We start from the raw sequence: 26,485 nt of genomic DNA on the forward strand, positions 1-26,485 counted from the left end.
GGCAGAGGCAAAGGGTGACTGTTCCCCCATCAGGTGGTCTCACCACCCTCGCCTCCACTCGGGCTGGAGGGAAGGGCACCCCCTCTGCTCCTCGCTGGGTTTGGGGGAGAGAAAGGAAAGTGCGCAGCCTCTGCGTCTTTTCCCCTCGCAGATAATTTATGTCTGAGAGCCGAGCAGATGGCGGGTAATTTAGCAATTACCGTGTGCTGGAATGGGACTCGCGCCTCCACACGGAAGCCAAAGATTCCCTGCCGCAGTCTCGTCTTCTTTTCTGCCCGTTTTCTCTATTCTGTCTCCCCTTCCCCACTCCCGCCCCGCCTTGCTGAATCCCACCGCTCAAGGGGAGAGGATCTCCTTCTATGGGTCCCTTTCCCTTCTGATCCCTTCCTGTATCGGCGGAGGATTTCTGCCTCAGGAAACGAGTAGAGCTGCCTGCTCACTGGAAGATCTTCCTCTCCTCTCACCTTAATCCTTCTTGCTGCTGTGACCACAGTGTTCTGCGAAATTGTGAGGCTCTCTCCCAACCTTCTCCCCTCCCCGTTTCTTCAGGTTTTCCATGATATTTCTCCCAGATATCTAGGTTCCACATCCCAGGCTTCAGAAGAGGCTTCTGGGCTCTTAAGATAGACCCAGGAGCTGAGGAGTTCGGGTCTCTATCTGCAAGGGAGGCAAGGGGGAAGGCAGTGGTTATTACAGTGAGAACGGTGAGAGAGGCTTTAGGAGCTCTGTGCACACAGTGAGTGTGTAATAAGTGTGAAATGGCTGATTGAGAAGCTGGGCTTAGTGAGGTGAGGGAGGGTAGAGGGGACAGGAATGAGGCTGGAAGGGTCTGGAATGCCTCCTCCCTGTTCCACTCCCTCTCTGGGCCACCTGGAGAAAGGATGCTCTAAGACAGGGCCTGAGCCTGGAGAGCTCCCTAAGCTGAGGGGGCTGTCCTCCCCTCCATCCACCTCCAGCAGCCCAGCCCAGGACACCCACCACCAAGAGCCCAGTACCCCACACTCCCTCTCTTCAGCTAGGGCACCCAAGTCTCTGACCCCTAACTCTGCACACCAGCCTGATGCCCCCATTCCGGCAGAACCTTAGGTGACCTCTGGGCTCTGAAGAGCTAGGCTCTTGGGCTTTGAGACACCCCCACCATCACCTCCCCCAGATCCTCCTCATTCCTCAACAGCAGAGGAGCACTAATTAATTAGCGTGTGCAACCAGCCATGGGCATGATCTCGTTACTTACCACAGGGACCCGCTGTTAACACACCAGACCCCTGGGACGCGGGCACACACTAATTACACAGCCAGCAGCTCAGCTAATCATAGCTCCTGGTGACACTGTGGCTCACAGAGGAATCCCCAGTTTCCCTCTCCTCTCCCCAACACCCACCCCTCCACACTCCTGCCTCCTAGAACAGAAGGCTGGAAAGGAGGGGGTAAAGACTGGTTAGGAAAAATTGAAACTTGCTGGGAAACAGGAGGCCAGTCATGGAGTAGCTGAGGGGAGAGTGGGGATGAAAAGTTAGAAAGAAAAGAGAACTTTCCTACTAATCACTTTGGGCTACAAACAGTCACTCCGAAATTAGTAACTGCAGCAAGAGGGAGTGCTGGTTAGACTACAGGAAGGACTTCCTGGGGAAGTGCTAGGATCAGATTGGGCCTGGGAAAGAGCAACTTTTCTCCCTATAAGCAGGAAGCAAGAGACGATGGCCACTGAGTTGGAGGAGGAAGGGAGAGAGGGGCAGTTTCAGAACTCAGGTATCTGGTTCCATCCTGTCCCAGCTGTAGTTCAAGGGTACAGAGAGGAGGCAGCCTCACCGCAGACACAGATAGACGGCTTCCCGACACACACGTCCCATTGACTTTGCCATTCCGCTGTCACTCCACAGCTTCTCCAAGATTTAACATATTGACTCTTCGAGCTGCAGAAAATTGAATTTTCTTCATTACGACTGTCTCCCGACAAAAGCAGCTCATAAATTCTCCCATCTTTTTCAGGCTTCCCACCCCCTCACCACCCAACATCTCTCTAGGGGATTCACATATTTGAACATACAATTCACACAGGTGTAAAGGCAAGGCATGACCAGCACTCTCCAGGGACATACCACCCACCAAGACCATCCCTCGCTGCCCACACCCAGATACAGTCTACAGCCGGACCAGACCGCTGCTTTCAGGAATGAGGGTGCATGTCTTCTATAACCAGGGTCCGTGTATATGGTACTCGTGTGCCCCATAGAGCAGACACAGTTGGTCCATACCAGGGGACTAAAGGTCCCACGCCTCAGCCATACGTGTACGTCTCCTGTACCCTAACGGCACTCTCACAGATGTCATTCCTGCATGGGACAGATTCATATATCCTGACATGCAATATTCACTGCAGGTTCACCTCTGCGCTGCCTGGGCAGAGCTAAAGGCCCCTCCCCACAGCATCAGAGCTCTGTGCATGGTCCCACCAGGGGATAAGCCCACAAGTAGGAAACAGGCACAAGTTCACATGATTTGCACAGACACAGAGAGAAGAAGGGAGACATCTCCTAGGACCTAGTAGGGAGTCTTCCTTCACACCATAGCAACTGATGGTGTCTCCTCCCAACACTACCCCCAGCCCATATACACACTAAGGTGGTCCTCCATGGACTGCAGCCTAGCGCCTCAGCAGTCCTCCCCAAGGCCCAGACACCCTCTTCCACCATGGGGGGTGGGTGTTGGGATTGGTTCCCCACCCAAGAGTGTGCTCTCTCCATCTGACTCTCCTTCACTTTGGCCCTAGGAACAGAATTGGGGGAGGTCAGGGCCTAGCAGAAGTTCCTTTTGATACCTGTGCCAGTCTGGCAGCTGAGGCTATAATGGATGGGCAAGAGGCCAGGCTGATGGCCAGCACCATGTGGCTCGTGCCCAGGGCCAGATTGGGGCGGGATGTAGTGGGCTGGGTGCCCAGGCACTCCACCCTCCAAAATGCCACACAATCTGTGAGCGGAAAGAGACAGAAAGAGGGACCCAGATAGATACAGACAAGGACACCCCCTGAGACCAGACTAAGCCAGTCTCTGTCCCCATCCTGGCCCCTCAACAGCTACTCCCTCCCCCATAACTGACCCAGGCACAAAGGGAAGTTACCCTGAAATGGCAGGAGGGAAGCCAACCAGTTTTTTCAAGTATGAAGAGCCCAAATTTACACAACAGGAATTAGGGGTTTGGCGGCGGCGCAACCAGAAAAGAGAAGGATGATTCCTCAATTGGGAGAGGGGCTGAGACTTGGTGGGGGGGGGCTTTTTCGATGCATTTTTATGTGCACTAATTAACGTGCAAATGTTATGCACAGTGAGTGCAGATGAACATCTATTGTCTTTGTAATCCCAACCTGCTGCTAATGGTATTTATACACAAACACACACACATACCCACACACACACACACACACACACACACACACACACACACACACACACACACACACACACACACACACTCTTTATTTTATCTATGATTGGCTCCTCTGTTTCTCCCAATGCCTGAATTTCTGAATCTTCTCCTTTAAGAGCAAGTCTGGAGCAACAGAAAGATGGCCAGGAAGGCCTAGCTCCACAGTACAAGGAATGGCTTTCCGGAGACTGGGAAGTATTTCGGACCATGTATGTCCAGAAGCAGAACAACTTCCTCCACCCAGCCTCAGCCCCACACCTGCTCCTTCCACTAAGGTCCCCATCTCAAGGAGGAACTCCCATCCACCAAGCCAGGAGCCTGGGATCAGCCGTGACTCTTCCATCTCCCTGGGTTAGGGATAGGACTAGGAAGTCTGTTGCACTCATTGATTTAAGCGACAATTCTTTTAAGCTAAAAGTTTAACTTTTTTAGAGTCACACGTCCATAGGCATCAAAATGACTTGCCTCCCTCTCCTTCACTCCCACAACCTGCCCATGCCACCTCCTAAATAACTCTTGAGCCTACCCACTTGGCTCCATTCTCTCTAGCAGATGAGAAGCAGCTCTCAGCAAGATGACTGAGCTGCCTCCTTACTGCTTTCCCAGGCTCCAGGGTTACCCTCTCTATTCTCATGGCACTGGGGAGGTCTGCAAAGCTTAGGGGACATGCCCACCCACACAATTTCCCAGGGAGAAGTATTTTGAAACTGCTAGAAAGGTGATAGAACTGTCAAGGGCATAAAATCAACGACTAAATTTATGACCATAACACAGCTTTGTTTATTTTGTAATAATGTGAAAAATTTCAAACTTTTCAGTAGAATGTAAAAATAATAAAAACTATAGGAATAACGCTCTATTGAGGGGAAAAGACCACTTCTATCACCAGTCACTTTGGGGTCTGAGGCTCCACCAACATTTGAAGGTCTTTCCAGAGGTATCTTTTCTCCCAGGACAACTCTATCAAATCTAGAATGTTGACTCAACCCCACGCTGATGGAAAGTGGAATTGGCACACGGCTAAATTCGATCTCCAACCCCTCTGCAGTGAGGTGAGGCCATATAACTCGTTATCACCAGTGGGATATAAGCAGAAGTGATGTGTTACTTCTGGACTGAGGAGGTTAACAATGGTTATGGGGACTACCTTGGTGGCACAGTGGTTAAGAACCCACCTGCCAATGCAGGGGACACGGGTTTGAGCCCTGGCCGGGAAGATCCCACATGCCACTGAGCAACTGAGCCTGTGCGCCACAACTACTGAGCCTGCGTTCTTGAGCCAGTGAGCCACAACTACTGAAGCCCGCGCGACTAGAGCCCGTGCCCTGCAACAAAGAGAAGCCACTGCAATGAGAAGCCCTCGCACCACAATGAAGAGTAGCCCCTGCTCGCTGCAACTAGAGAAAGCCTGCACGCAGCAACAAAGACCCAACGCAGCCATAAATAAATAAATAAATAAACAAATAAAAATCTATATTAAAAAAAATAATGGTTATGGCTTCTCCACATGCTTGCTCTTCCCCATCTGCTGGCAGGATGACACCTGGGCAACCCGAGGCCATGTGGTTAAGATGGCAGATCCACAGCATGAACAGATCCAGATTCCCAAGTTACTTGACTACAAATATTCACATTAGACTATGTGATACATAGTGTTTATCATGTTAAGATGCTGAGATCTGGGGGTTGTCTGTTGCAGCTGTTATATCTACTCTAATATACGAATCAAGGTAATGAGGCCAAAATGGCAAGAAACCAGGCTTAAGGCACCATAGAATTTGGACTGTAACGGATGTAGAAGGCAGAGGGAAGCACATGGGATTCAGAAATTCTTTTTTTTTTTCTTTTGGTCTCGCCGCCCAGCATGCAGGATCTTAGTTTCCTGACCAGGGATAGAACCCATGCCCCCTGTAGTGGAAGCACAGGACCCTAATCACTGGACCACCAGGGAATTCCCGGGATTCAGAAATTCTTTTTTTTTTTTTTAAAGACAAGACCACTTTTTAGGTTTATTTTTTATTTTATTTTATTGGCTGCATGTCACAGCATGTGGGATCATAGCTCCCCAATCAGGGATCAAACCCACACCCCCTGCATTGGAAGTGTGGGGACTTAACTGCTGGACCACCAAGGAAGTCCCAGAAATTCCTGATTTGAATATCATACTAGTTCTGTGACTCTGGTCAAGTTATTTAGTATTTCTGAGCCTTGGTTTCTTCATTAATAAAAATTACATAGTATCAATAATAATACAAGCCATTTCATAGTACTGGTTGTGGGGATCAAATCAGTCCAAGAAGGTTAAAAGGCCTTTGAAACCAGAAAGCTACATTGTCATTGGTTGTTATTCCAGCAGTTGACAAATAATGCTTATTTAAAATCTGTTGAATAAATAACTATAAATGAATGAGAATAAATAGATGGATGCGTTCACAGAGCCACATCTTCTCGTCACTAATAAAGGAAGGACTAAGGTGATCTGAACACTTTGAGATTAGAGTGGGTCTGTGAGTCCATGGAGTGAAGGAGGAGCTCCAGGACCTGAGTATTATTGAGAACCCTATACTATACCACCCTTCCACCTAGCCTGAAGAAATAAAGCCAAAGAACTAAGAGGACAAAAGAAAATGGGTTAGGGACCCTAAAGAGAAATCCGAAAGAATCCAACTTTGCCCTAAAATAATGTTAATGTTTTTCCTACTGGTATGGACTGAATGTGTTCACTCAAAATTCATATATTGAAACCCTAAACAGCAATGTGATAGTAGTTGGGGATGGGGCCTTTGGGAGGTAATTAGGGTTAGATGAGGTCATGAGGGTGGGGCCCTCATGATGGGATTAGTGCCCTTATAAGAAGAGATCAGAGAGCTTGTCTTTTCTCATTCTCTTCCATGTGAGGACACGGTGAGAACTCAGCTGTCTACAAACCAGGAACAGAGTCCTCACCAGGAGCCAAATCAGCCAGCACCATGATCTTGGACTTTCTAGCCTTCAGAAACATGAGAAATAAATTCCTGTTGTTTGTGCCACTCATTCTATGGTATTTTATTATGGCAGCCTGAGGAGACTAAGCAGCAGACTAAGCAGACTAAGACACCTACTTCCCACAGAGTACACAGTTTGGATACACTAGTAACAGCCTACAATGTCTGATGCACCAGCTGCTTCTGTATGTTTGTAAAGCACCCAGCAGAGTGCCTGGCACATGGCAGGCACTCAGCAAATACTAGCCATTATGATTTTCTGTGAAAGCATCTTGTTATATTGGAAAAGGTATGGGTTTCAGAATAAGATTGTTCTGAGAGACCTTGGGCAAGTTACTCTTAGAGTTTCAGATTCTTCCTCTGTAAAATTTGATAGCATCTTGCAGGGTTATTGTGATGATTCAGTGGGGGAAAGGGCCCTCTCAGACAGTAGGCACTCCATTAGTGGTAGCTCCTCAAAACATTCCAAGAGTCCAAGACCACCTTCCATTCAACATTTATTACATATCAGGCACTGGGCTAGATGAAGCAATACCAGAGTTAGGGCTTTTACAAAAGATAAAAGAGACTTTAAACTTCAGGAAGATAGGATTCATTTTGTAGCACCTTCTTCCACAGCCTCTAGAAAGCTTTCCAAAGATCATGTCACTCTTCCCCCAGCCCCATCAGGAGTCAGCCTGTATTCTGAAAACAGCAACAGTCCCAAGATCTCACAACCTCACTCAGAAGGATTTTTTTTTAAATATTTATTTATTTGTTTGTGCTGGGTCTTAGTTGCTGCTCGTGGGCTCCTTAGTTGAGGCTTGCTGGCTCCTTAGTTATGGCAGGCGGGATCCTTAGTTGCGGCACACAGGCTCCATAGTTGTGGCATGCAAACTCTTAGTTGCAGCATGCATGTGGGATCTAGTTCCCTGACCAGGGATCGAACCCGGGCCCCCTGCACTGGGAGCATGGATTCTTAACCACTGAGCCACCAGGGAAGTCCCAGAAGGATTCTTTAATCCCTACAGCTGTCACTTCCACCAGTCTTCGCAACATTACTCTCCTTGTTAAAAAATTCTCAGTGACTAACTTCCTACTCCTAATGGGAATCAAGTCCAGATCTTTTAACCTGATGGAAAACACTGGCTACTACAAAACATAAAGCCCGAAATTTTAGGGATTTAACAAAATAGAAATTGACTTTTTGGTCAAGTGAAGTCCAAAACACATGTTCCTGATTAGCAGGTAGTTCTCTGCCAAGTAGTGATTCAGGGAGTTAGGATCCTTCCTACCTGTGGCCCCACGATCTTTAACATTTAGCCTTCAAGTCCACTGTACTTAAGGTCCTATGCATCAAGCCAAAAAGGAAAGAACATGAAGGATCTCCCTTGGGAGGTTTCACAGTGCAGGCATGGAACTGCATCACTTAGAGGGAAACCGAAAAATGTGGTCCAGCTGTGTGTCCAAGAAAAAGAAGGAAAGAGATTCTGATAAACACATAGCAGGCCCTGCCTCACCTGGCATTCAAGATTCTTCACACCCTGGCTTAAACTTACCTTTCACACTTGATACCATTTACCTTTCAAACTTTATACCATTACCCAGGTATGGCCATTAGTCAGCTTTGCTGCCAGAACAACCAATCCCAAAATCTCAGTGGCTTGCAGCAACAAAGACTGATCTCTGACTTCCGTATATGCAGACCATGGGCAGCACTTCTCATTCGGGGACACAAGCAAAAGGAGCAACCCTCATGTGGAATATGCCCATTTTAGTGGCAGAGAGAAACAAGAAAGTGTAAATTCACATGCTCAAACATGACATGAGTCACATCTGTTCACAACCCATTGGCCAAAACACGAAAAATGATCGAGTCCAAAATCAATGAAATGAGACATATACTCCTTCCACAGGAGATACTGCAAGTCATGCAGCAATGGGCAGAGAAGGAGAAAGTAAATGATTTCAAACAATAAGTCAATCTAATACAACGGCCATCTTCCATCTGGAGTACATGACAGATATTACTGATTAATCCTAGCACTCTTTCCTCAGAATCCTCCTCAACACAACATTTCAGGCAGTCATTATCAATAATCTGAGTTTGGGGGAAAAAAGTTGAGATTGATGTGCTCTTCTTATATGACTTCCTAGGCTCCAGTACATGTTATACATTCCCACCGCTGCATCTTTGCTTCAGCCTGGCATAAGCTTATCCAACTCAGACCCTGTTCTGTTAAACTATCCAATTCCTCCCTCAAATATCTATATTGTATACTTATTCTTTCAACTAAATTTATTGAATACCTAGCATAGTACCTGTCACATCTATTTGTTGAATTAATCTGTTTAACATCACCTTGCACATAAATGTTCAGTGAACACCTGTCCCCTGAATAACAGTACTGTTCCTTAGAACAAAGGGTGTTAGTATTCCATAACAGGAGTTTCTGGGGTGGTAATATGGTGTACTGACTAGCTGTGCTTGAATCCTGATTCTACTACTTACTAGTTGGATAACCCCAGGTAACTCTCCTAATTGTCCGTGCCTCAATTTTCATCATATGTAAAATGGGGTTGATAATAAGGCCGACTATATAAGACTGTTATATTAAATGGAAAAATCCTTAGCATAGTTTAAACACATGGTAAACACCTAGTAAATGGAAGTTGTTATTATTTTTAGCTCCAGCTGAGACTGAGTAGGGGGAGCAGGATGCCCAAGCCTTTATTCTGGGTGGAAGACAAAAACCAAGAACAACTGAGACTTGGGTCCCTGAACAGGCCTCACTCTGAACCCACCCCAGGACCTTGAGCCATCTCTGCAACCACCAGCTTGTTCCGTAACTCATAAATCCTGACTAATGACACAGACATGTCACCTTAATGTTTGTGAAGCCCAATGACTTATTGTTAAGTGCTTGGAGATCTTCAGATGAAAGGCACCCAAGGGCAGGCACCAGCCACCCTATTCAGTCATAAAAGCAAAATACTACCCCAAAACTTGGAAAAGGCAGAGGCTCCGTAACAATGCAGCAGAGAATTAAATCAGGCACCCAGGAAGATCAAATCAATCTTTAGACTGAAATCCCTATTACGGAGACAGAGAGAGAGATCATTTTGAATGCCTCAGACTACTTGGAGGGTCCAGAGCAGGTAGGGGGCGCAGGATGCCCAAGTCTTTAATGTGACTTGGGGTGGGTGTGTGTGTGGGAAGAGTGTGAATCTTTCACTTCTTCTAAACAAAAGCACATGGATTGTTATTCTAATTACTTCAAACCAGTTAAGAGGCTTGGGCAAACTAGCCCCACAAGGGTCTTGTTTCTGAATTGTGACCCATCCTGAATTATGCCAGGTTCCCTTTTCAACTTGATTCTTCTCACTTCAGCTTCCCCCTCTCCCCACACCACCACGTCAGCCAATGGGTCCTCCTCCTGGACCTAGAGGCCATTCCAGGGATGCCCAGGCCAGGACTGTGAGTACTGGCAGGCCCCTGGCAGTGAAACCTTCAGGTTGGAAAAAAACGGTCAGCGGTGCACACAACACAGTTTTTACAGGGGCTGTCCCTGAGGTTGAAGCAAAGGAGAACCAGCTACCACAGCTGTTATACAGTTTCCTATCCCCTAAATGGTACTAGGTGTGATGTAGTGGCGAGAGCACTTGGAGTCGTGCAAACCTACCATCTCATAGCTTTGATACTTTAGACCGGTTCCGTAACCGTTCTGGGCTTTAGTTTCTTCATCTGTAAAGGGTGGATAACAAAACTGCCTACCTCGCAGGTTGGTGTTAAAAGTAAACGGGAGCGCGCACCCGAACTCGTTCGGCCCTCTCAGAAGTATTACTGTGGGGGCGTTAGAGCCGTAACTCCTCCCCACCCCCCAAGCACGCACGGTACCAATCAGCAGTCGCCACTCATATAGCCTGCCCCCTCGCAAGGACTCTTGGGCTGTGAAGTCCTTTGCTGGCCACACCCTCGTTTGCTGCCGCGGAAGTGAGAACTACGCCTCCCAGGATGCGGCGGTGACGCCGCTACCACAGCCGCCCTCTACTCCGCCCTCCTTGCGCACAGCCTCCTGGCACATGTAGTCCCAGATATGCTCAATCTCACTGGCAAAAAACGCGCGGAGGAACCACAAACCCCAGAAGCCCTCGCGCCCACCCTTCTCCCTCCCTCTCTCGGAGCCGAGTGCTGTTTTTGTTGTTGGTGAAAGGTGAGGGGACAGCTGATCCGTCGGTGGGGTAAGAAACTTGGCCTAATTTGGGGGCGATCTTATGGGGGATCCCCCCACTTCCCAGTCTGTGAAAGGATAATCTAAGGGAACCGTAGAAGGGGGAAGCAGGAGCGTTTGGGTGTTAACACTTTCCGTACTGGAGAAGCCACCCCGCTGTTTCGGGAGTTCTCGGTCTCAAGGGGGCCCTGATCAGGGGCTGCCCCCTGGCTGTTCTCGCCTCCCTCTCAGTCCTTCTCTATAAAGCTTGTTAGGCCTAAGGGAGTTGTGAGGGAGGCTTAAGTTGGCTCGTTCTCGGCCCGGCAAGACTTGACCCCACAAACCTTCCCTTACCCCTAATCCCCCAAACCGCCAACCCCCGCGCCCCGCCACCAATCCAAAGGCCTTTACCACGCTGAATCCCTTGGCGCGGGGGAAGCTTCCAAGGTGTAGAGTGTCAAAGAACTCTAGAGCCCTACAGCGTGGGGGGGATGGGGACACCCCCCTCCCCGCCCCATGCAAACACCTGAATCTGGCTACACATATACACCTTAGTTGCCCAGAGCTCTCATTCAGGCGTGGGGGATATTTCCAGCTTTTTTGAATTTTGTTTGTGGGGAATAGTTGGGGTCCCCAGGACAATGTCTTTGAGGACAGTTCACCCCCTCTTAGAAAGCCAGAAGAATTGTATTTGGAAAAAAACATGGACTAGTTTTAACTAGGGATTTTTCAGAGAGATGAAAATTCAGAGAAACTTCTTGTCGTCAGTTCAGTCTCTATTTTGGAGGGAGAAGTAGCTCCTTTTTGTAGAGCTGTCCCACCTTCCCTTCTTTACTGATTTTCTGTCCTCTTTGTCCCTACCCACCTGGCTTCAGCCTGGTGTGGGTTTGTGATGTTTGGGGGCGTGCACATGACTAGTGGCCATGGTTGATTGGACGTGCATTACTGTGACTGACACAGGACAAAGCTCAGTGGGCTGGAGATGAGAGATGACAAGGGCCATCTCACAGCCCTGGGCTTAGGAGTTCTCTTGACTGTTGTTATCTTTCCTCACCCTAGCCTCATATTTTCCATTGAACTCTCCCCACCTAACTTGGAACGCTTCGTCTTAATCCCATCCTGTAGCATGCCTCCAACTACCAATCCAAGCAGATGGAAGGGTTCAGGCACTTAGAATTGAGGCTAAGGGGAGCAGAGAAAATGGGGGGGAGGGGAATACTAGCGATGGGTTAACGAACCGTCAAACCAGTAGGTTTCTAGCCCTGCTCCTGGCAAGACCTGAAGAGAAGAATATGAGGTTCTTTTTGAACCATTTCTCCTTCTCTCAACATTATGTGTACATTTCCCTTCCCAGGGCCCCTTACTTCCAGGCTGTCCCTACCCGGGGGTGGGGCTTTCCTGGCTCCAGGCCCCCACATTCCATCTCCCCGCAGCACCACGTTCCTGCTGAGTGTTTCACTCCACCCTTTGAAGCAGCCGCCTCCAGAATTCTTGACTTCCTGGAGGAATGAGTGAGGGACAGAACCTATCTTTCCTTTTATCCTCCCTTTCCCTTTGTTTCTTGGATGAGAGTGCAGGCTTTTTTTTTTTTTTTTTTGCTCATGGCGGAAGACAGCTGAGAGACGGGGAGAGAGGGTGAGAGTTCAGGGGCTTGAAGATTGGTCTCTTCGTACCCCCAGCCATATTCCAGCTCCAAAGACTCAGTCGTTACTTTCAGAGAGAGTTGCTGTTTTCAGGTGTCCTAAGTCATTCCTGGGTATAGCTGGAGTGGGCAAGGAGGCCTGCTGAGAATGAGGGGGCCCCCCCGCCTCAGTTGGATGTTGAATTCAAGAGCCAGAAGATGTAGGGGATGGGGTGGGGAGATGGAGGCTGAAGAATTTGGAATGGTCAAGGCTATTAAGAGATGGAAAAGGAGGGACTACAGGAGGCCGAGCCTGGGAGACTGAGGCTTGGTCAATGGGGCTGTGAAAAGGGAGCAGAAATTAGAGAGCTCTTACCTCTAGGGAGAGTCTGTGACTCAGAGGGTACAGTGTGAGCCAGGATGCGTAGTGACCCAGAAGGCCAGACCTATGCCCTAGAGACTAAGATTGATACCTCTAGAGGGTCCTAAACCCTCAGGGGCTGGAAACCAGATACGCCTTCATCTCCAGGAGCAGGGGCTGTGGGTGGGGACAGAGTTGGGGGGCAGAGAGGCAGAGGGGGAGAGACTTCAGGATATTCAATCTTCATTTCATAGGAGGGCAGCCATCTCAGGGCCAGAATGGAAGAATCATCGCTAAGCCGGGCACCATCCCGGGGTGGAGTCAACTTTCTGAATGTGGCCCGGACCTACATCCCCAACACCAAGGTGGAGTGTCACTACACGCTCCCCCCAGGCACTGTGCCCAGTGCCAGCGACTGGATTGGCATCTTCAAGGTATCCCTGGACCCCCTTTTGGCTCAGGCTTACGGGCCATGGGTTGTCTGGAATAAGGGGAATGATTTGGTTTCTGAATTCTTAACCTCATGATGATAGAGAGGAAGGGAGAACGATGTCACAGGTGACAAGGCCATGTGTGTAAGCAAAGCCCATCTCCCCATCTTAGCCTTGCTGTCTCCTGACACACTAGCATCCCTCCACTTTCCCTGTCTCTCAGCATCCTTGCCACTGCAACACCATCCTACCCACCCCTGGTTCAATCCCTCAGCCTTTTCCACCTTCCGGAGCTGGGAGTTGCATCACTATACCCCTCTCCCACCGTGGGCTTTGACAGGTGGAGGCTGCCTGTGTCCGGGATTACCACACGTTTGTGTGGTCTTCGGTGCCTGAAAGTGTAACTGATGGTTCCCCCATCCATGCCAGTGTCCAGTTCCAAGGTACAAGGGAAGAGGGAAAACCGGGAGGGAGGAGTCAAGGGGATGGAGGTTTGGAAGAGGGTAGTGGTCTCAGCAGATACAGAATCATGGGATTTTCAAAGAATCAGGGATTCAGACAAGAAAGGAACTGTAAAAGGGCCGCTAGTCCTGCCTCTTAGCAAAAAAGGAGGAACTCTTCTTGTGGGACTAGGGGGTAGGGAAGAGAGAAAAGTGGCTTCATATATTAACAAGAAGATGGTCATTAGATTTTGAAAGACCCAGGTTCAAATCTCAGCTCTAATTACTTACAAGCTGTTTGACCTTGGGCAAATTATTTACCCTCTCTGTGTCTGTTATCTTAACAGTAAAAGGGGATGCCTGGCTTACAGGGACAATATGAAAATTTTAAACGATACAGATAAAGCTGTTAGCAAAGTGCCTGGTATGTAATGGGTACTCAAAAAATGGTAACTAGCATTGTTGTTGTTGTTGTTATTATTATTATTATTAAGGAGGGTAGGTTTGGGAAAGAGAGGAAAGAGAAGGCTAGGCAGAAAGGAGGGAGAAGAGTATCCCAGAGATCAGAAATAGCCTGTGGGAGGTGGAGAGGAGAGAAAACAGTCTATAGAAAAGGTAACAAGGGGCTGGGGCCAAAGACAATGGATAATAAGACACATCAAGGGGAGGGGGAACCTGCTGAGCACTTGAGGGCCTGGGATCATATTGGGGTCCTGGGTCTGTACTTCTTCCCACAGCCAGCTACCTGCCCAAACCCGGAGCCCAGCTCTACCAGTTCCGGTACGTGAACCGCCAGGGCCGGGTGTGTGGGCAGAGCCCCCCTTTCCAGTTCCGAGAGCCACGGCCCATGGATGAACTGGTGACCCTGGAGGAGACTGACGGCGGCTCTGACATCCTGCTGGTTGTTCCCAAGGCAACTGTGCTGCAGGTGAGAGCAGAGCAACAGAGCTGCTCCTGGGCGAGGGTGCCGGAGGATAGCATTGCAAGGGGCCCCTTCCCGCTTCACCCTCCCCTCGCTGTAGCTTCAACTGCAGACCTCACTGGGAGTTATACAAAGCCTTGCCTACAGGAAAGTCTCAATCTGACACAGACAGACACGAACACATAGGGTAGGAAAGCAAGCCACCCACAGGCCAACATCACTCAAGATTTCCTAAGAATTTTTTGAGGCTTCCTTCTCCAGGAGCCTTCCCTAGGCGCTAGAGGAAGATGCAAAGGGTAGTGGGAGGCCATGCAGGGAAGGAACACTGCAAGAAAGGGGAGGATGAGACCCACTTCCACGGCAAGTGAGGAGTGAGAACAGATCAGCAGGGCCCCAGGCCTGTGCAGCCACTACCCACATGTGGGTCTTAAGCGCTTGAAATGTGAGTGGTCTAAATTGAGGTGTTCTGTATGGATAAAATACACACCGGATTTGAAGACTTAGTATTTAAAAAAAGAATGTAGGGAACTCCCTGGCGGTGTACTGGTTAGGACTCCACACTCTCACTGCCGAGGACCTGGGTTCACACAAGCTGCGTGGCACAGCCAAAACACACACACACACACACACACACACACACACACACAATGTAAAAGATCTCAGTAATTGTTTACATTGATTACATGTTGAAATAACATTTTGGATTGACTGGGTTAGATAAATGAATTCCATCTGCTGCTTACTACTTAAGTGTCTACTAGAAAATTTTAAATTATTTATGTAGCTTGTATTATTTTTCTGTTGGACCAAATAGAGAAGAATTAGGGAGTGGAGGCAGATGTTAGCAAGGAAGACTTCTTGGAGGAAGGTGAAGGACAGGACTAGGTGGGGGAGGAAGTACATTCCCCAGACAAGAGGACAGGCCTGAGGAAAGCTCAGCAGGTGGGAATGAGTAGTTTGTGATTTACACAAACTCCTGCCCTGTGGAACCCTCTAAACATATGGAATCGATACAAGAATAGGAAGATGTTTATATCTTACATAAGTCAGAGGTGGGTGATCTCCTACCCGTGTTCTGTTTTTACATTCATTGTTCTCATTTAAACCTTAAAACAACCCAGGCTAAGGGATCACATTACAGTTGAGAAGAGAGACTCAGAGAAGTTAAGTAACTTGTTCAAAGTCACCTAGCTAGTAAAAATTGTATTGGAGATTTAAACCCACATCTGTCTGACTCCAGAACAGATAGGGTAAAATTAGGGGAACCATCCCCTTTGTCCATGTGGATTGAGAAAGACTTCTGCCAGACAAGGGGTTCCTGCAATTGCTGGGCAAAGGAGGAACCAGGCCTCAGCGGGGAAAAGATAAGAGGGGTGGGCAGTTCAGCGTGCCAGGAGCTGGTGTGTCTGATGGGTGGTGGGCAGGGTTCAGTAGCACACCAGGCCTCCCCTGACTCGCCTCTTTATAGCCTGTACTGATGTAACTTCCCAGCCCTGACATGCATCTGCAGAGCGGTGGGGATGGGACCGTGGAATGGGCGCTTCACAGGCAGATTCCCCTTCTCATCCCGTCCCCTGTAGAACCAGCTGGATGAGAGCCAGCAAGAGAGGAATGACCTGATGCAGCTGAAGCTGCAGCTGGAGGGGCAGGTGACAGAGCTGAGGAGCCGAGTACAGGAGCTCGAGACGGCTCTGGCGTCCGCCAGGCAGGAGCACGTGGCACTGGAGGAGCAGTACAAGGTGGGAGCAGGGCTGCTGGGGGGAAGGGCCTGCCTGCTCACCTGGGGTCCAAAATCTGAACCCAGTGAAGACAGTAAAGGGGAGACGTTAGTGGGCTGTTAAGATGGTGCTGGCATCTAAGATATAGGTTTAGGCGGTCACAAGTAGTGTTAAACTGGATATGATGGGAAACACGTCCCAAATTTGTAGTGAGACTCAGTTCTCTGAACACAGGAGTGCTGAGTTAGGGTGGAGGTGGCCGTCTTCACCAGGAAGGGGATGTTCCCTTACAGTTTCTTCTTCAAGGAAGGTGACCGGGTAGAAGGGTGGATAGGCAAACTTAGGAGTTCTCCTAAGCCTTTACTGCACTCTTTGAGAGACGCATCTCAGCTTCCCTCTTCTTCTTGGGGAACCTTAATTCCAGGGGCTTTCCCGGTCCCACGGGGAGCTCACGGAAGAGAGGGACATCCTGAGCCGGCAACAGGGAGACCACGTGGCCCGCATCCTGGAGCTGGAAGATGACATCCAGACTATCAGTGAGAAGGTGCTGATGAAAGAGGTGGAGCTGGACCGGTGAGGGGACCCCTCTACCCCCATTACTTCCCTTTGCTTCCTGTGACCCTCGAACCCCAGCCTCCCGTGTCACGTAGGCAAGACCTGCTCTCCATCTCACATGGTTTCTCTTTCCCTTCTCAACCTCACTCAGGGTATTCCAATTACTGGGGGTAATTTTTCTGCCAAGCTCGCTTCCATCTTTCCTAACCTATACTGTATTCCTCACCTTCGGAAATAATCATCATTACCATTTATTGTGCAGCAAAGGCAAAGCAAGAGCTAGGAGTGGAGGATTTGGAAGAAGAGAATGGATAGGACGGTCCAGGCAAGATAAGAGAGGATGGATTTCAGATTTTACCCCAGCAAAGCATAAGATTAGACTCTGTTCTCACTATTAGGAAATGTTAGAACCAGTGATCCAGAAATGTTATGGGATCTCTGCCCTGAAAAAAAAGGTACAAATCATAGAATCTTAGCATTGGGAGGAATGTAAAGTATTTAAGAGGGTATGTGAGGAAAGATCACTACCTCAGAAGACAGCCTCTTTCAATATCAGACAGCTGTCATTTTTGTATCTCTTGTGTTGTATTTACCCTCCTGTAACTTTCATTCCTTGGTCCTGGCTTAGACCTCTGGAGCCACATAGAATAAATTTCTTTCTTCTGCCAGACAACTATTCTTTCTACCAAATGGCACGAATATTGACCACCTCCCATGCCTGTCCTTCAGATTTTCACCAGGAGAAACACTTCTTTCATCAAATGACATAATTAAGTTTCTTTCATTCAGTAGTGGTAGATTTGATATTTTCAGAAAACCTCTTTAAAGGAAAGAGGCATGCTATCCAAGACCCAGAGTAAAAAGTGAGTTGATCACTAAGGCTTCTTCAGTCCAGGATATGTTAGTCTTGCCCTAGGGAGATACTAAATGTCTAGGTTCTAAATCATGGAATAGAAAAATTGGGATCAAACCGAGCATCTGGAAAAGATCAGGGACTGTGTAGACCAGGGTTCAGCAAACTATGACCCACATGCCAAATCCAGCCTGCCACGCACGTGGTTTTGTACAGCCCACAAGGGAAGAATGGTTTTGACAATTTTTAATGGTTGAAAAACAAAAGAAGAGTAATATTTTGTGACATGTGAAAATCATATGAAATTCAAATTCCAGTGTTCATAAATAAAGTTTTACTGGAATGGCCATACTCATTCATTTACATATTGTCCATGGCTGCTTCCACACTCCAGTGGCAGCGTTGAGAGGTTGCCCCAGAAGTCCACATGGCCTGCAGAGCCTAAAATATTTACTGTCAGGCCCTTTACAGATAACATCTGCCGACTTCTGACCTAGATCAAAAGTTTATCGTCAATAATGACTGCTCCTTGTCCAGAAAAGACTGAATTCCGGTCTCTTGATTTATTGCAAACAACTGGGAAGCCATTAGCAGAACATCCCTTAAAGTGATACATAAGGAGAAAAGAACAACTGTTTATTTCTATATTCTGCTCTAAAACTAGGAATCTTGGGTACTTGGGGCTTAGAACTAGATCGTCTTGGTTTGGGGATTTGGGCATCCCAGAGAGAAGTGGAGGTCTGGGCTAGAGGAGCCCCAGCAGAAGGGCTCAAGACAGAAGTCTGAGTCTTTGTTCCTTCTCTGGTGACCAGTCGGTCTTCTGACATTGCATCCACCACTCACAGGGTTAGAGACACGGTGAAGGCCCTGACTCGGGAACAAGAGAAGCTCCTCGGGCAGCTGAAGGAAGTGCAGGCAGACAAGGAGCAAAGCGAGGTAAGGGCTCAGAGTTGGTTTGCTTTCTCAATTATCCATCCAGTGCTTTACTATAAATTTACTTTTATAAATTCAAATGTATAACATTTACTTATAAAGCAATGAAAGCAATCAGATAATTTTGATGGATACCAGACTTGGAAATTGGAGGTTATGGATGACTGTCTTGTCAGCCTCAGCAGCTAATATGTTTCTGTATTGTGTCATGGTTGTACAGTATTGAGAACACCTTGAGTCTCACACACAAGCAGGCGCAAATGATAATTTTTAAGCTTCTACCTTGCGATCTCAGTTTGCTCTCCACGTCAATAGAAAATACAATTGAAACTTTATTCTGAGCTTTGCACAAAAATGAATTAACCTGGAAGCACATATCAGTGCTTGATGATCTCCAGTGTGCTAACTTGTGAGTTTGTGCATTGTTTTTCAACATAATTTTTTATAATTTGGAAGAAGTTGAAATCAAATATTTCAGCTTCTAAATGGCTTCATCAGAACCCTAGGCTTCTATGGGAGATGGTCTGAAAACCATTTGCTCAGCAGTGAAGAGTAGGTAGAATTTGAGTGGACAGAGATGAGAGGGAGGCCATTCTAGGAACAGAGGAACACATGAGGGCCTTCCCTGGTGGCACAGTGGTTAAGAATCCGCCTGCCAATGCAGAGGACACAGGTTTGAGACCTGGTCCGGGAGGATCCCACGTGCCGCGGAGCACCTCAGCCCGTGTGCCACAACTACTGAGCCTGCGCTCTAGAGCCCGCAAGCCACAACTACTGAGCCCTCGTGCCACAGCTACTGAAGCCCGAGCGCCTAGAGCCCGTGCTCTGCAACGAGAGAAGCCACCGCAATGAGAAGCCCGTGCACCACAACGAAGAGTAGCCCCCGCTCACTGCAAGTAGAGAAAGCCCACACGCAGCAACGAAGACCCAATGCAGCCATAAATGAATAAATAAACACATAAGTAAATACATAAATAAAAAATAAATAAATTCTAAAAAAAAAAACCCAAAAATACATGAGCAAAGGCTTAGAGTCCAGAACACTCAGAGCAGCTGAATGCATGGGTAAAGAGTTTGAGGTAAGGCCTAGGTCAGATTATAGAGGTTCTTGAGTTTAGTCTTTATTCTATAAGCAGTGAGAGGCATTGATGATTTTCAAGTGGGGGACACATACTTAAAGAATGTTCTTAAAGAAGATTAATCTGGGAATTCCAGTCCAGTGCAGTCCAGTGGTTAGGACTCTGCACTTTCACTGCTGAGGGCCTGGGTTCAGTCCCTGGTCGGGGAACTAAGATTGCACAAGCCACGCGGCATGGCTGGGGGGAAAAAAGAAAAAAAGATTATTAATCTGATTGCCTTGTGGAAAATGAGCTAGTTGTGAGATTATTCAGTAGTCCAAGCAAGAAATGACCAGAGCCTGAGCTAATGTGGTCGTGGTAACAGTAGAAAAGAGAAAATGGCTGTGAACAAGATGGAGGATGGAGAAGCGTCCATCCTGTGGGCCACTAGGGAGAGAACAGAACCACGCGTGGCACTGAGGTATCCAGCCCAAGTGACTTGAGAAGTAGTTAGTGCCATGGACAGAAACAAGAGTGGCAAGGACGGGGGTGGAGTGGGAGGTAGAATATGCCGGGTGTGAGAGGCCTGCAGGACATCCAGATTGAGTTTTGATCGAAAAGGAAGAGCGGGGAAGCAGGCATGGGGCAGGGGAAGACCCCAGGCCGTGCCACTGGAGACGGGTTGCTCAGGATTGAGACGCTTTGCGCTGAGAACCCAGGAAGGGCTGGCCAGGGTTGAATGCTTGAGTTTGTGTTCGATCTGAGGAGTGGAACCTTGGCTTCTCTCATCACAGAGGCCCACCTCCATGGCCCCCCCAAATATGTATCCCCTTTCCTTACCTGCTCTCTGCTGCCATCAGGCTGAGCTCCAGGTGGCACAGCAGGAGAACTGTCGCTTGAATTTGGAGCTGCAGGAGGCCAGGGGCCGGCAGGAGGAGCAGAGTGCTCAGGCCCAGCGACTGAAGGACAAGATGGCCCAGATGAAGGACACCCTCGGCCAGGCCCAGCAGCGGGTGGTGAGTGAAGCCCCTAGGCAACAGGGAGTGGAAAATGTTCCAGGGCTGGTTGTAGACAAGTACGGGAGAAAGACATGGCTCAAGATTAAACAACCCAATCCTGAGTCCTGATGCGGTGGGGGAGTGGAGGGAGCCTAGTTACCTTCCGGGCTCACAAATGACTCCCTGGGAGCCCTGATTCCATCTCCTCCTTTCTCCTGAGGCTGAGCTGGAGCCCCTGAAGGAGCAGCTTCGAGGGGCCCAGGAGCTTGCAGCCTCGAGCCAGCAGAAAGCCGCCCTTCTTGGGGAGGAGCTGGCCAGCGCAGCGGGAGCCAGGGACCGCACCATAGCCGAGCTGCACCGCAGCCGCCTGGAAGTGGCTGGAGTCAACGGCAGGCTGGCTGAGCTCAGTCTGCACTTGAAGGAGGAAAAAAGCCAGTGGAGCAAGGAGCGGGCGGGGCTGCTGCAGAGTGTGGAGGTAGAGGGATGGGGGGACCTGCAGGCTCCTGGCTGCTACTGCCCGCACCTCTGTGTGGTCAGATCCCCTGGGAGGAGAGAGACGGGGGTGAGAACCTTAGAGGACTTATGGGTGGGGAGGGGCTGTGAGGGAGGTACAGTCGCTGTCCAGGTGTGGCCCCTCCCTGAGCAGAGTGTCTAGATCCTGATCTCTGTAGCACCTGTCTTGGTTACCATCTTGATTCAGAAACATTTACCGTCCTAGGCGCCGGCCCTGCCGTGATACCCGTCCCTGATCAGCAAGGCACCACGCTGTCAGGGACCTTCCTCCATTTGGGGATACAGGGGATGAGGAAAGCAAGAAGGGGAAATCACTCCAAAATACTCAGTTAAATAAAGAAGAGACACAGTGAGGAATGGTGCTGTTGCCAGTGGCATCCCATTTCCTTTACCCTCCCGTTTTCCTTTTCGGCGTCTCCCAGGCTGAGAAGGACAAGATCCTAAAGCTGAGTGCAGAGATACTTCGACTGGAAAAGGCAGTACAGGAGGAGAAGACCCAGAACCAAGTGTTCAAGACTGAACTGGCCCAGGAAAAGGACTCTAGCCTGGTGAGGCGCCCGGCCACCCGAGAGTCCCGGGCCCGGGCCTCCTGAGGCATCAGTGCCCCTTCCCTCTGTCTTGGCTGTGGGCTCAGAAGTTCTAGGCACTCACTTCCCACTTGCACGCCCCCCAGCCCTCGTTGGTTCGAAGCATGCCATGTCCCTTTCTGCTCTCGGCACACATTCTGGGCCCAGTAGGGATGACTTAGGAGAATTCTAGAGTGCCCCCTGCTATGACCGAGCCCTCTGCACCCCAGCCCAGAGGCAGTCATCCTCTGGTCCCCATTTGGGAGACAGAGACTAGGACTCAGGTGAGTCTCCTGCAGCCAAGACAAGGGACTCGTGGAAGCAGAGTGTCGGGGCCTCCTGTGTGTCAGGGCAAGAGAGGAGCGAAGGCACGGAGAGTCGTGGTTCTAGATTGTTGCATCCAGGTCAGAGCCCAGGTTCTGGGAGGTACCTTCTAGGCTCCAGATTCCCTCTGGCCCTTTCTGCTCAGGTGCAGTTGTCAGAGAGTAGGCGGGAGCTGGTGGAGCTGCGGTCAGCCCTGCGTGTGCTCCAGAAGGAAAAGGAGCAGCTCCAGGAGGAGAAGCAGGTGAGAAGCCTTAACCCAGCCCCCTGGAGGCCCCAGCGGGGGACTTGAGGGCTGGAAACTTGGTATCTTCTCGTCACCTCTTGGCTTAGAAACTGGCATCTGTGAAGAGGGCCCCGAGGCTAAAAATGGGACCATGGCTCCCCTTATTAGCTGCCTTGGCAGGACAGGGGAGGGTTGCTGGGGGAAGAAGGGGTGAAAGAGGGCTGGGGGCTGTGGGGGGAGGATCTGCCTTAAACTGCCCCCCACCTTTGGCAAAAGCGTCTAATCCTGAAGCGCTCAGAGTTCATCCTGGATGCAAGGGAAGGCTGTGCAGGGCTGCGTGGTTCGCATCTTCCCAGCCTCTCACATGTCTTTCCTCCCCACCTCCAGGAACTGCTAGAGTACATGAGAAAGCTGGAGGCCCGCCTGGAGAAGGTGGCAGACGAGAAGTGGAATGAGGACCCTGCCACAGAGGACGAGGAGGCCGCTGCGGGGCTGCGTCTGTACACCCCCCGTCCTGGGACACCTCTTCCCCGCTCTCCCTCCCTGTGTTGGGAAAGCTCCACATGACCCCTCTGGGAGCTGCCTCTGCCCTCTATGTTTTGCCTTTTTCCTTCCCAGACCCTGGCCCCTGATTAGCTTAACTGTATCCCTCATCCAGAGAAGCCAGAGCTGATCCGACCCTCTAACAATGCTTCTTCTTTCTTCTCCGCCCACTCCCTCACCTGCAGGCTGCCCAGTGGCTCTGACAGACTCAGAGGATGAGTCTCCAGAAGACATGAGGCTCCCGCCCTACGGTCTGTGTGAGCGTGGAGACCTGGGCTCCTCCCCTGCCGCAGGGCCACGAGAGGCTTCTCCCCTAGTCGTCATCAGCCAGCCAGCTCCCATCGCTCCCCACCTCTCAGGACCAGCTGAGGACAGTAGCTCTGACTCTGTGAGCACAGAGGGGAGATGGGGCAGGGGCAGGGACAAGAGGTAGAACCAACCCCAAGTGGCCCAGCCTCCAGAGCAGGGAGTCTTAGCCATACAGGGCTCTCTTTTCTCTTGGGGGAGAGCAGGCAGGCACAGACTCTCTTCAGGGCCACCAAGTGGACCCCAGTCTGACCCAGTAGCCTCTGTGCTGCCAGCAGCTCCTCCCCACAGCCGTTCTCTTCCTGTGCACCAGCTCTCATCAAAACACTTCTCCTGGGCTTCCCTGGTGGCGCAGTGGTTGAGAGTCCGCCTGCCGATGCAGGGGACACGGGTTCGTGCCCCGGTCCGGGAAGATCCCACATGCCGCAGAGCGGCTGGGCCCGTGAGCCATGGCCGCTGAGCCTGCCCGTCCGGAGCCTGTGCTCCGCAACGGGAGAGGCCACAACAGTGAGAGACCCGCATACCGCAACAAACAAACAAACAACAAAAAAAAAACTTCTCCTGCTCCACTCTTACTACAACTCTGTTAACAGTCCCGGCCTAGACTTCCCTTACCTGTCCCAGTGTGCTGCTCCCCCGTCTGGGGACACTACCCCAAAACTCACCCCTATCCCTTTGGTGCCCAGGAGGCTGAAGATGAGAAGTCAGTCCTAATGGCAGCTGTGCAGAGTGGTGGTGAGGAGGCCAACCTGCTGCTTCCGGAACTGGGCAATGCCTTCTATGACATGGCCAGGTGAGGGCCAAAGGACAGGAGGGAGGTGGGAGGATGCCCGCGGATAGGGCATCCAGGTGAACAGTCCTCATGCCCTTCCCCCAACCTCCCTCTTCTTGGCCCCAACCAAGAAAAAGAGATACAGTTGTACTGACACACAAAATGACCCACCACTCCAAATCACCGGCGCCTATCAATGCACCTGCGCACTCAGAGGCCCTGCCTTTAACTGGCTTCTGTGTTGTTCCAGCAGCACATCTCCCGTGGAGCCCAAATTGCCCTGCATCCCCTCTCTCCTGCCCCTACCCCTTCCCCAACCGCCAGGTAAGTACCTAGGCTCTGTCAGGGATTGAAGAGAGGAGACCAAGGTCCCTTGGGACAGGAACAGAAAGAAGACTGGGGTCCAGCATCCATCTGGTCGCCCCTTAGATGCTATCCCTCTTCCCTGACTTCCCTGGGGGACGCTTTGGGTGGGGAATTCAAGTATCAGATTGCCCGCTACCTTCCCTTTTCTTCCACAGTTCAAGAGGGGGAGGCAGGGGGGAAGAGAGATCTTATCATCCAGCCCCCCGCTTTGCCTGGATGTGAGATGGGCTCAGGGCAGGGAGCGGGTGATGCTGTCATCCTTCCAGGCTGGAGCAGGAAGATGAAGGACGATGTCACACTCATTTTCAGCCTCATTAGGCAGCAGACGGAGATGGAGGGAGGAGAGCAGGAGGTTGGGGGATGGGCTCTGTACTAGAGAAACCAGCAGGGACTAAAGAAAAGAGGGCATGGGGAGCTGGGAAACTAAGCCTTCCAGTATTGTGGGGAGAGGGATACTATGAGAGGCTAGCAGAGGGAACTGCCAGGGCGCTGCATTAGGAACAGGGTCATCTGGGAGCCCACATGTGTGGGTCCCTGTCCCAGAGGTCCAAAAGCCGGGAAGGCAGTGGAGCGCACTGACCTTCTCCTTTCTCCTGTCTCTCTTTAGTGGCTTTGCGGCGGGTCCCTTGTCAGAGGCCAGCACTGGGGGCCCTACCACCCCCCCATGGAAGGAGTGTCCTATTTGTAAGGAACGCTTCCCAGCCGAGAGTGATAAGGATGCCCTGGAGGACCACGTGGACGGACACTTCTTTTTCAGCACCCAGGACCCCTTCACCTTTGAATGATCCCACCCCCGCACCCCCAGTACACACACGAATACACACTTACACACATGCACACACTCATGCATAGACGTACACTTAGGTTTCATGCCTCTTTTCCAACACACTCAGCTCCATGATATTCTGTTGCCTGAGACCCGCTCCTGTGTGATTTCATCCCAAGCTCTCCAGCTTCATCCTCTGCTACCTGGCTCTTCCGTCCAGGCAGGGGTTCCTTCTTGGAAGCAGTGGCTGAATTTGCTCCCTGAAAGTGCTTTTGGAGGAACCTGGATGGAGGAGGCCTTCTCCAGGGGGAATCATCACCCCCTCCTGGCCCTGGTTGCTTCTGTCACTCACACCAGCCACTACACTACCACCACCACCACGACACACACACACACACACACACACTCACACACTCACACTCTCTGGTGCCCCGAAGCCAATTCCTGGGGCACCCCACCCTCTCTTGTTTGGGGTGTGTGTTTGTTTACCTGAGTTTTCCCTGGGGCCTGGATTGACATCATGACCTCTTTAGGTCTCTACCAGTTCTGAACTTCCCTGGTTCCTCCTTCTTTTGCCCCACTGCCTTCCATACCCCAGCCCAGCCTTTTCTATACCATTAGATATTAAGTTTGGATGTTTCTTTTGTATTTTTGAGGTTCTCTGTACTCTATCTCCTGTCCCTCCCTACCACCACCCCCCAGGGTCCTCACATGGAAAGAAATGATGCGTTTGTGCCTTCTGTGAGGGATGGGAGAACAAATGGTCCCAGGTGTCCCCACTTGCCAGCCCTCCCTCCCTCTCCAGGTCCCCCCTCAGCAATAAGAGCTTCCCCCCTGCCATATCCCTCTCCCTACCTGTAGCTGGACAAATATATTTATATGATATGTATAACTATTCTAATAAAATGTGTTCTTATCATGAGGTGTGGCTGGATCAGAGAAGGTCAAGACCTCTGGCGCTTAGACCTTAGTGGAGGGAAGAGGGAGGGAGGAAGGGACCCCCTCACCCCACCCCCGCTGCCTTGGGGAGGAGGCTGTTGGTATTTCCCCATCTTGCCCCTCCCTGGTGTGCTGGCCACCAGTGGGAAGACAGGAGGGAGGAAACTTTGTCTCAGGTGGGGTCTGGCTTGGGGAACACTGCAGTGCAGGAGGGAGCAAACTGAGGGGGAGGGAAGGGTTTAGTCCCAGGGGTGGGGCAGTGAGGGACCTCGGATGGGCCAAGGTGAGTGCCTTGGGAGTGGGGGGAGGTTTCCGCCGCTGAGACCTTCACTCCCCAAAGCAGCCTTCACTGTACTTTGAGCCAAAGGACAGGCATTACTCCTGTGAAGAGTGCACACCTTTGAGTATCCACTTCGTGAAAAATATCCTAAACCTCCTACCTCTAGAGCTTATTTGAATTCCTCCCAGCCCTGCCTCCCTCTCTCCCTCTGTTGCCATCCTCACACACCCATATGCACACACAGACTCCACAATCACAAAAACACATTCATCCACTCTAACCAGCTTCACAGGCTAGGCAGACACACACACACAGCATCACAAAGCATGTATTAAGGACCCACGTGCTCAGCAATGCCTGGCATTAACCGTGCCTACAGCCCCCTGGTTTCCATCCCAAT

The 26,485-nt window shown here is 50.3% G+C and overlaps 1 protein-coding gene and 1 long non-coding RNA gene across 2 annotated transcripts; one reads left to right on the top strand and one right to left on the bottom strand.

The window, feature by feature from the left end:
* Positions 1–470: 470 nt before the first annotated feature.
* On the bottom strand, positions 471–10,325 carry LOC307194173. The gene is made up of 3 exons (XR_013830524.1): positions 10,070–10,325; positions 1,810–1,913; positions 471–657 (listed from the first exon to the last, which is right to left on the bottom strand). It is a non-coding gene; the product is annotated as an uncharacterized lncRNA (long non-coding RNA).
* A 240-nt stretch (positions 10,326–10,565) lies between these two features.
* CALCOCO1 (calcium binding and coiled-coil domain 1) lies at positions 10,566–25,914 on the top strand. Its single transcript, XM_079937438.1, has 15 exons — positions 10,566–10,628; positions 12,834–13,013; positions 13,351–13,453; positions 14,188–14,378; positions 15,953–16,111; positions 16,515–16,663; positions 18,344–18,434; positions 20,350–20,505; positions 20,708–20,962; positions 21,423–21,548; positions 22,036–22,131; positions 22,501–22,609; positions 22,842–23,044; positions 23,649–23,755; positions 24,708–25,914. Exons 2-15 carry the CDS (start codon positions 12,858–12,860, stop codon positions 24,883–24,885), a joined length of 2,079 nt encoding a protein of 692 aa, XP_079793564.1. The 5' UTR covers positions 10,566–10,628; positions 12,834–12,857; the 3' UTR covers positions 24,886–25,914.
* The last annotated feature ends 571 nt before the right edge of the window (positions 25,915–26,485 follow it).

Source organism: Stenella coeruleoalba (genome assembly GCF_951394435.1).
Source record: "Stenella coeruleoalba genome assembly, chromosome: 11".
In the NCBI taxonomy this organism is placed as follows: domain Eukaryota; kingdom Metazoa; phylum Chordata; class Mammalia; order Artiodactyla; family Delphinidae; genus Stenella; species Stenella coeruleoalba.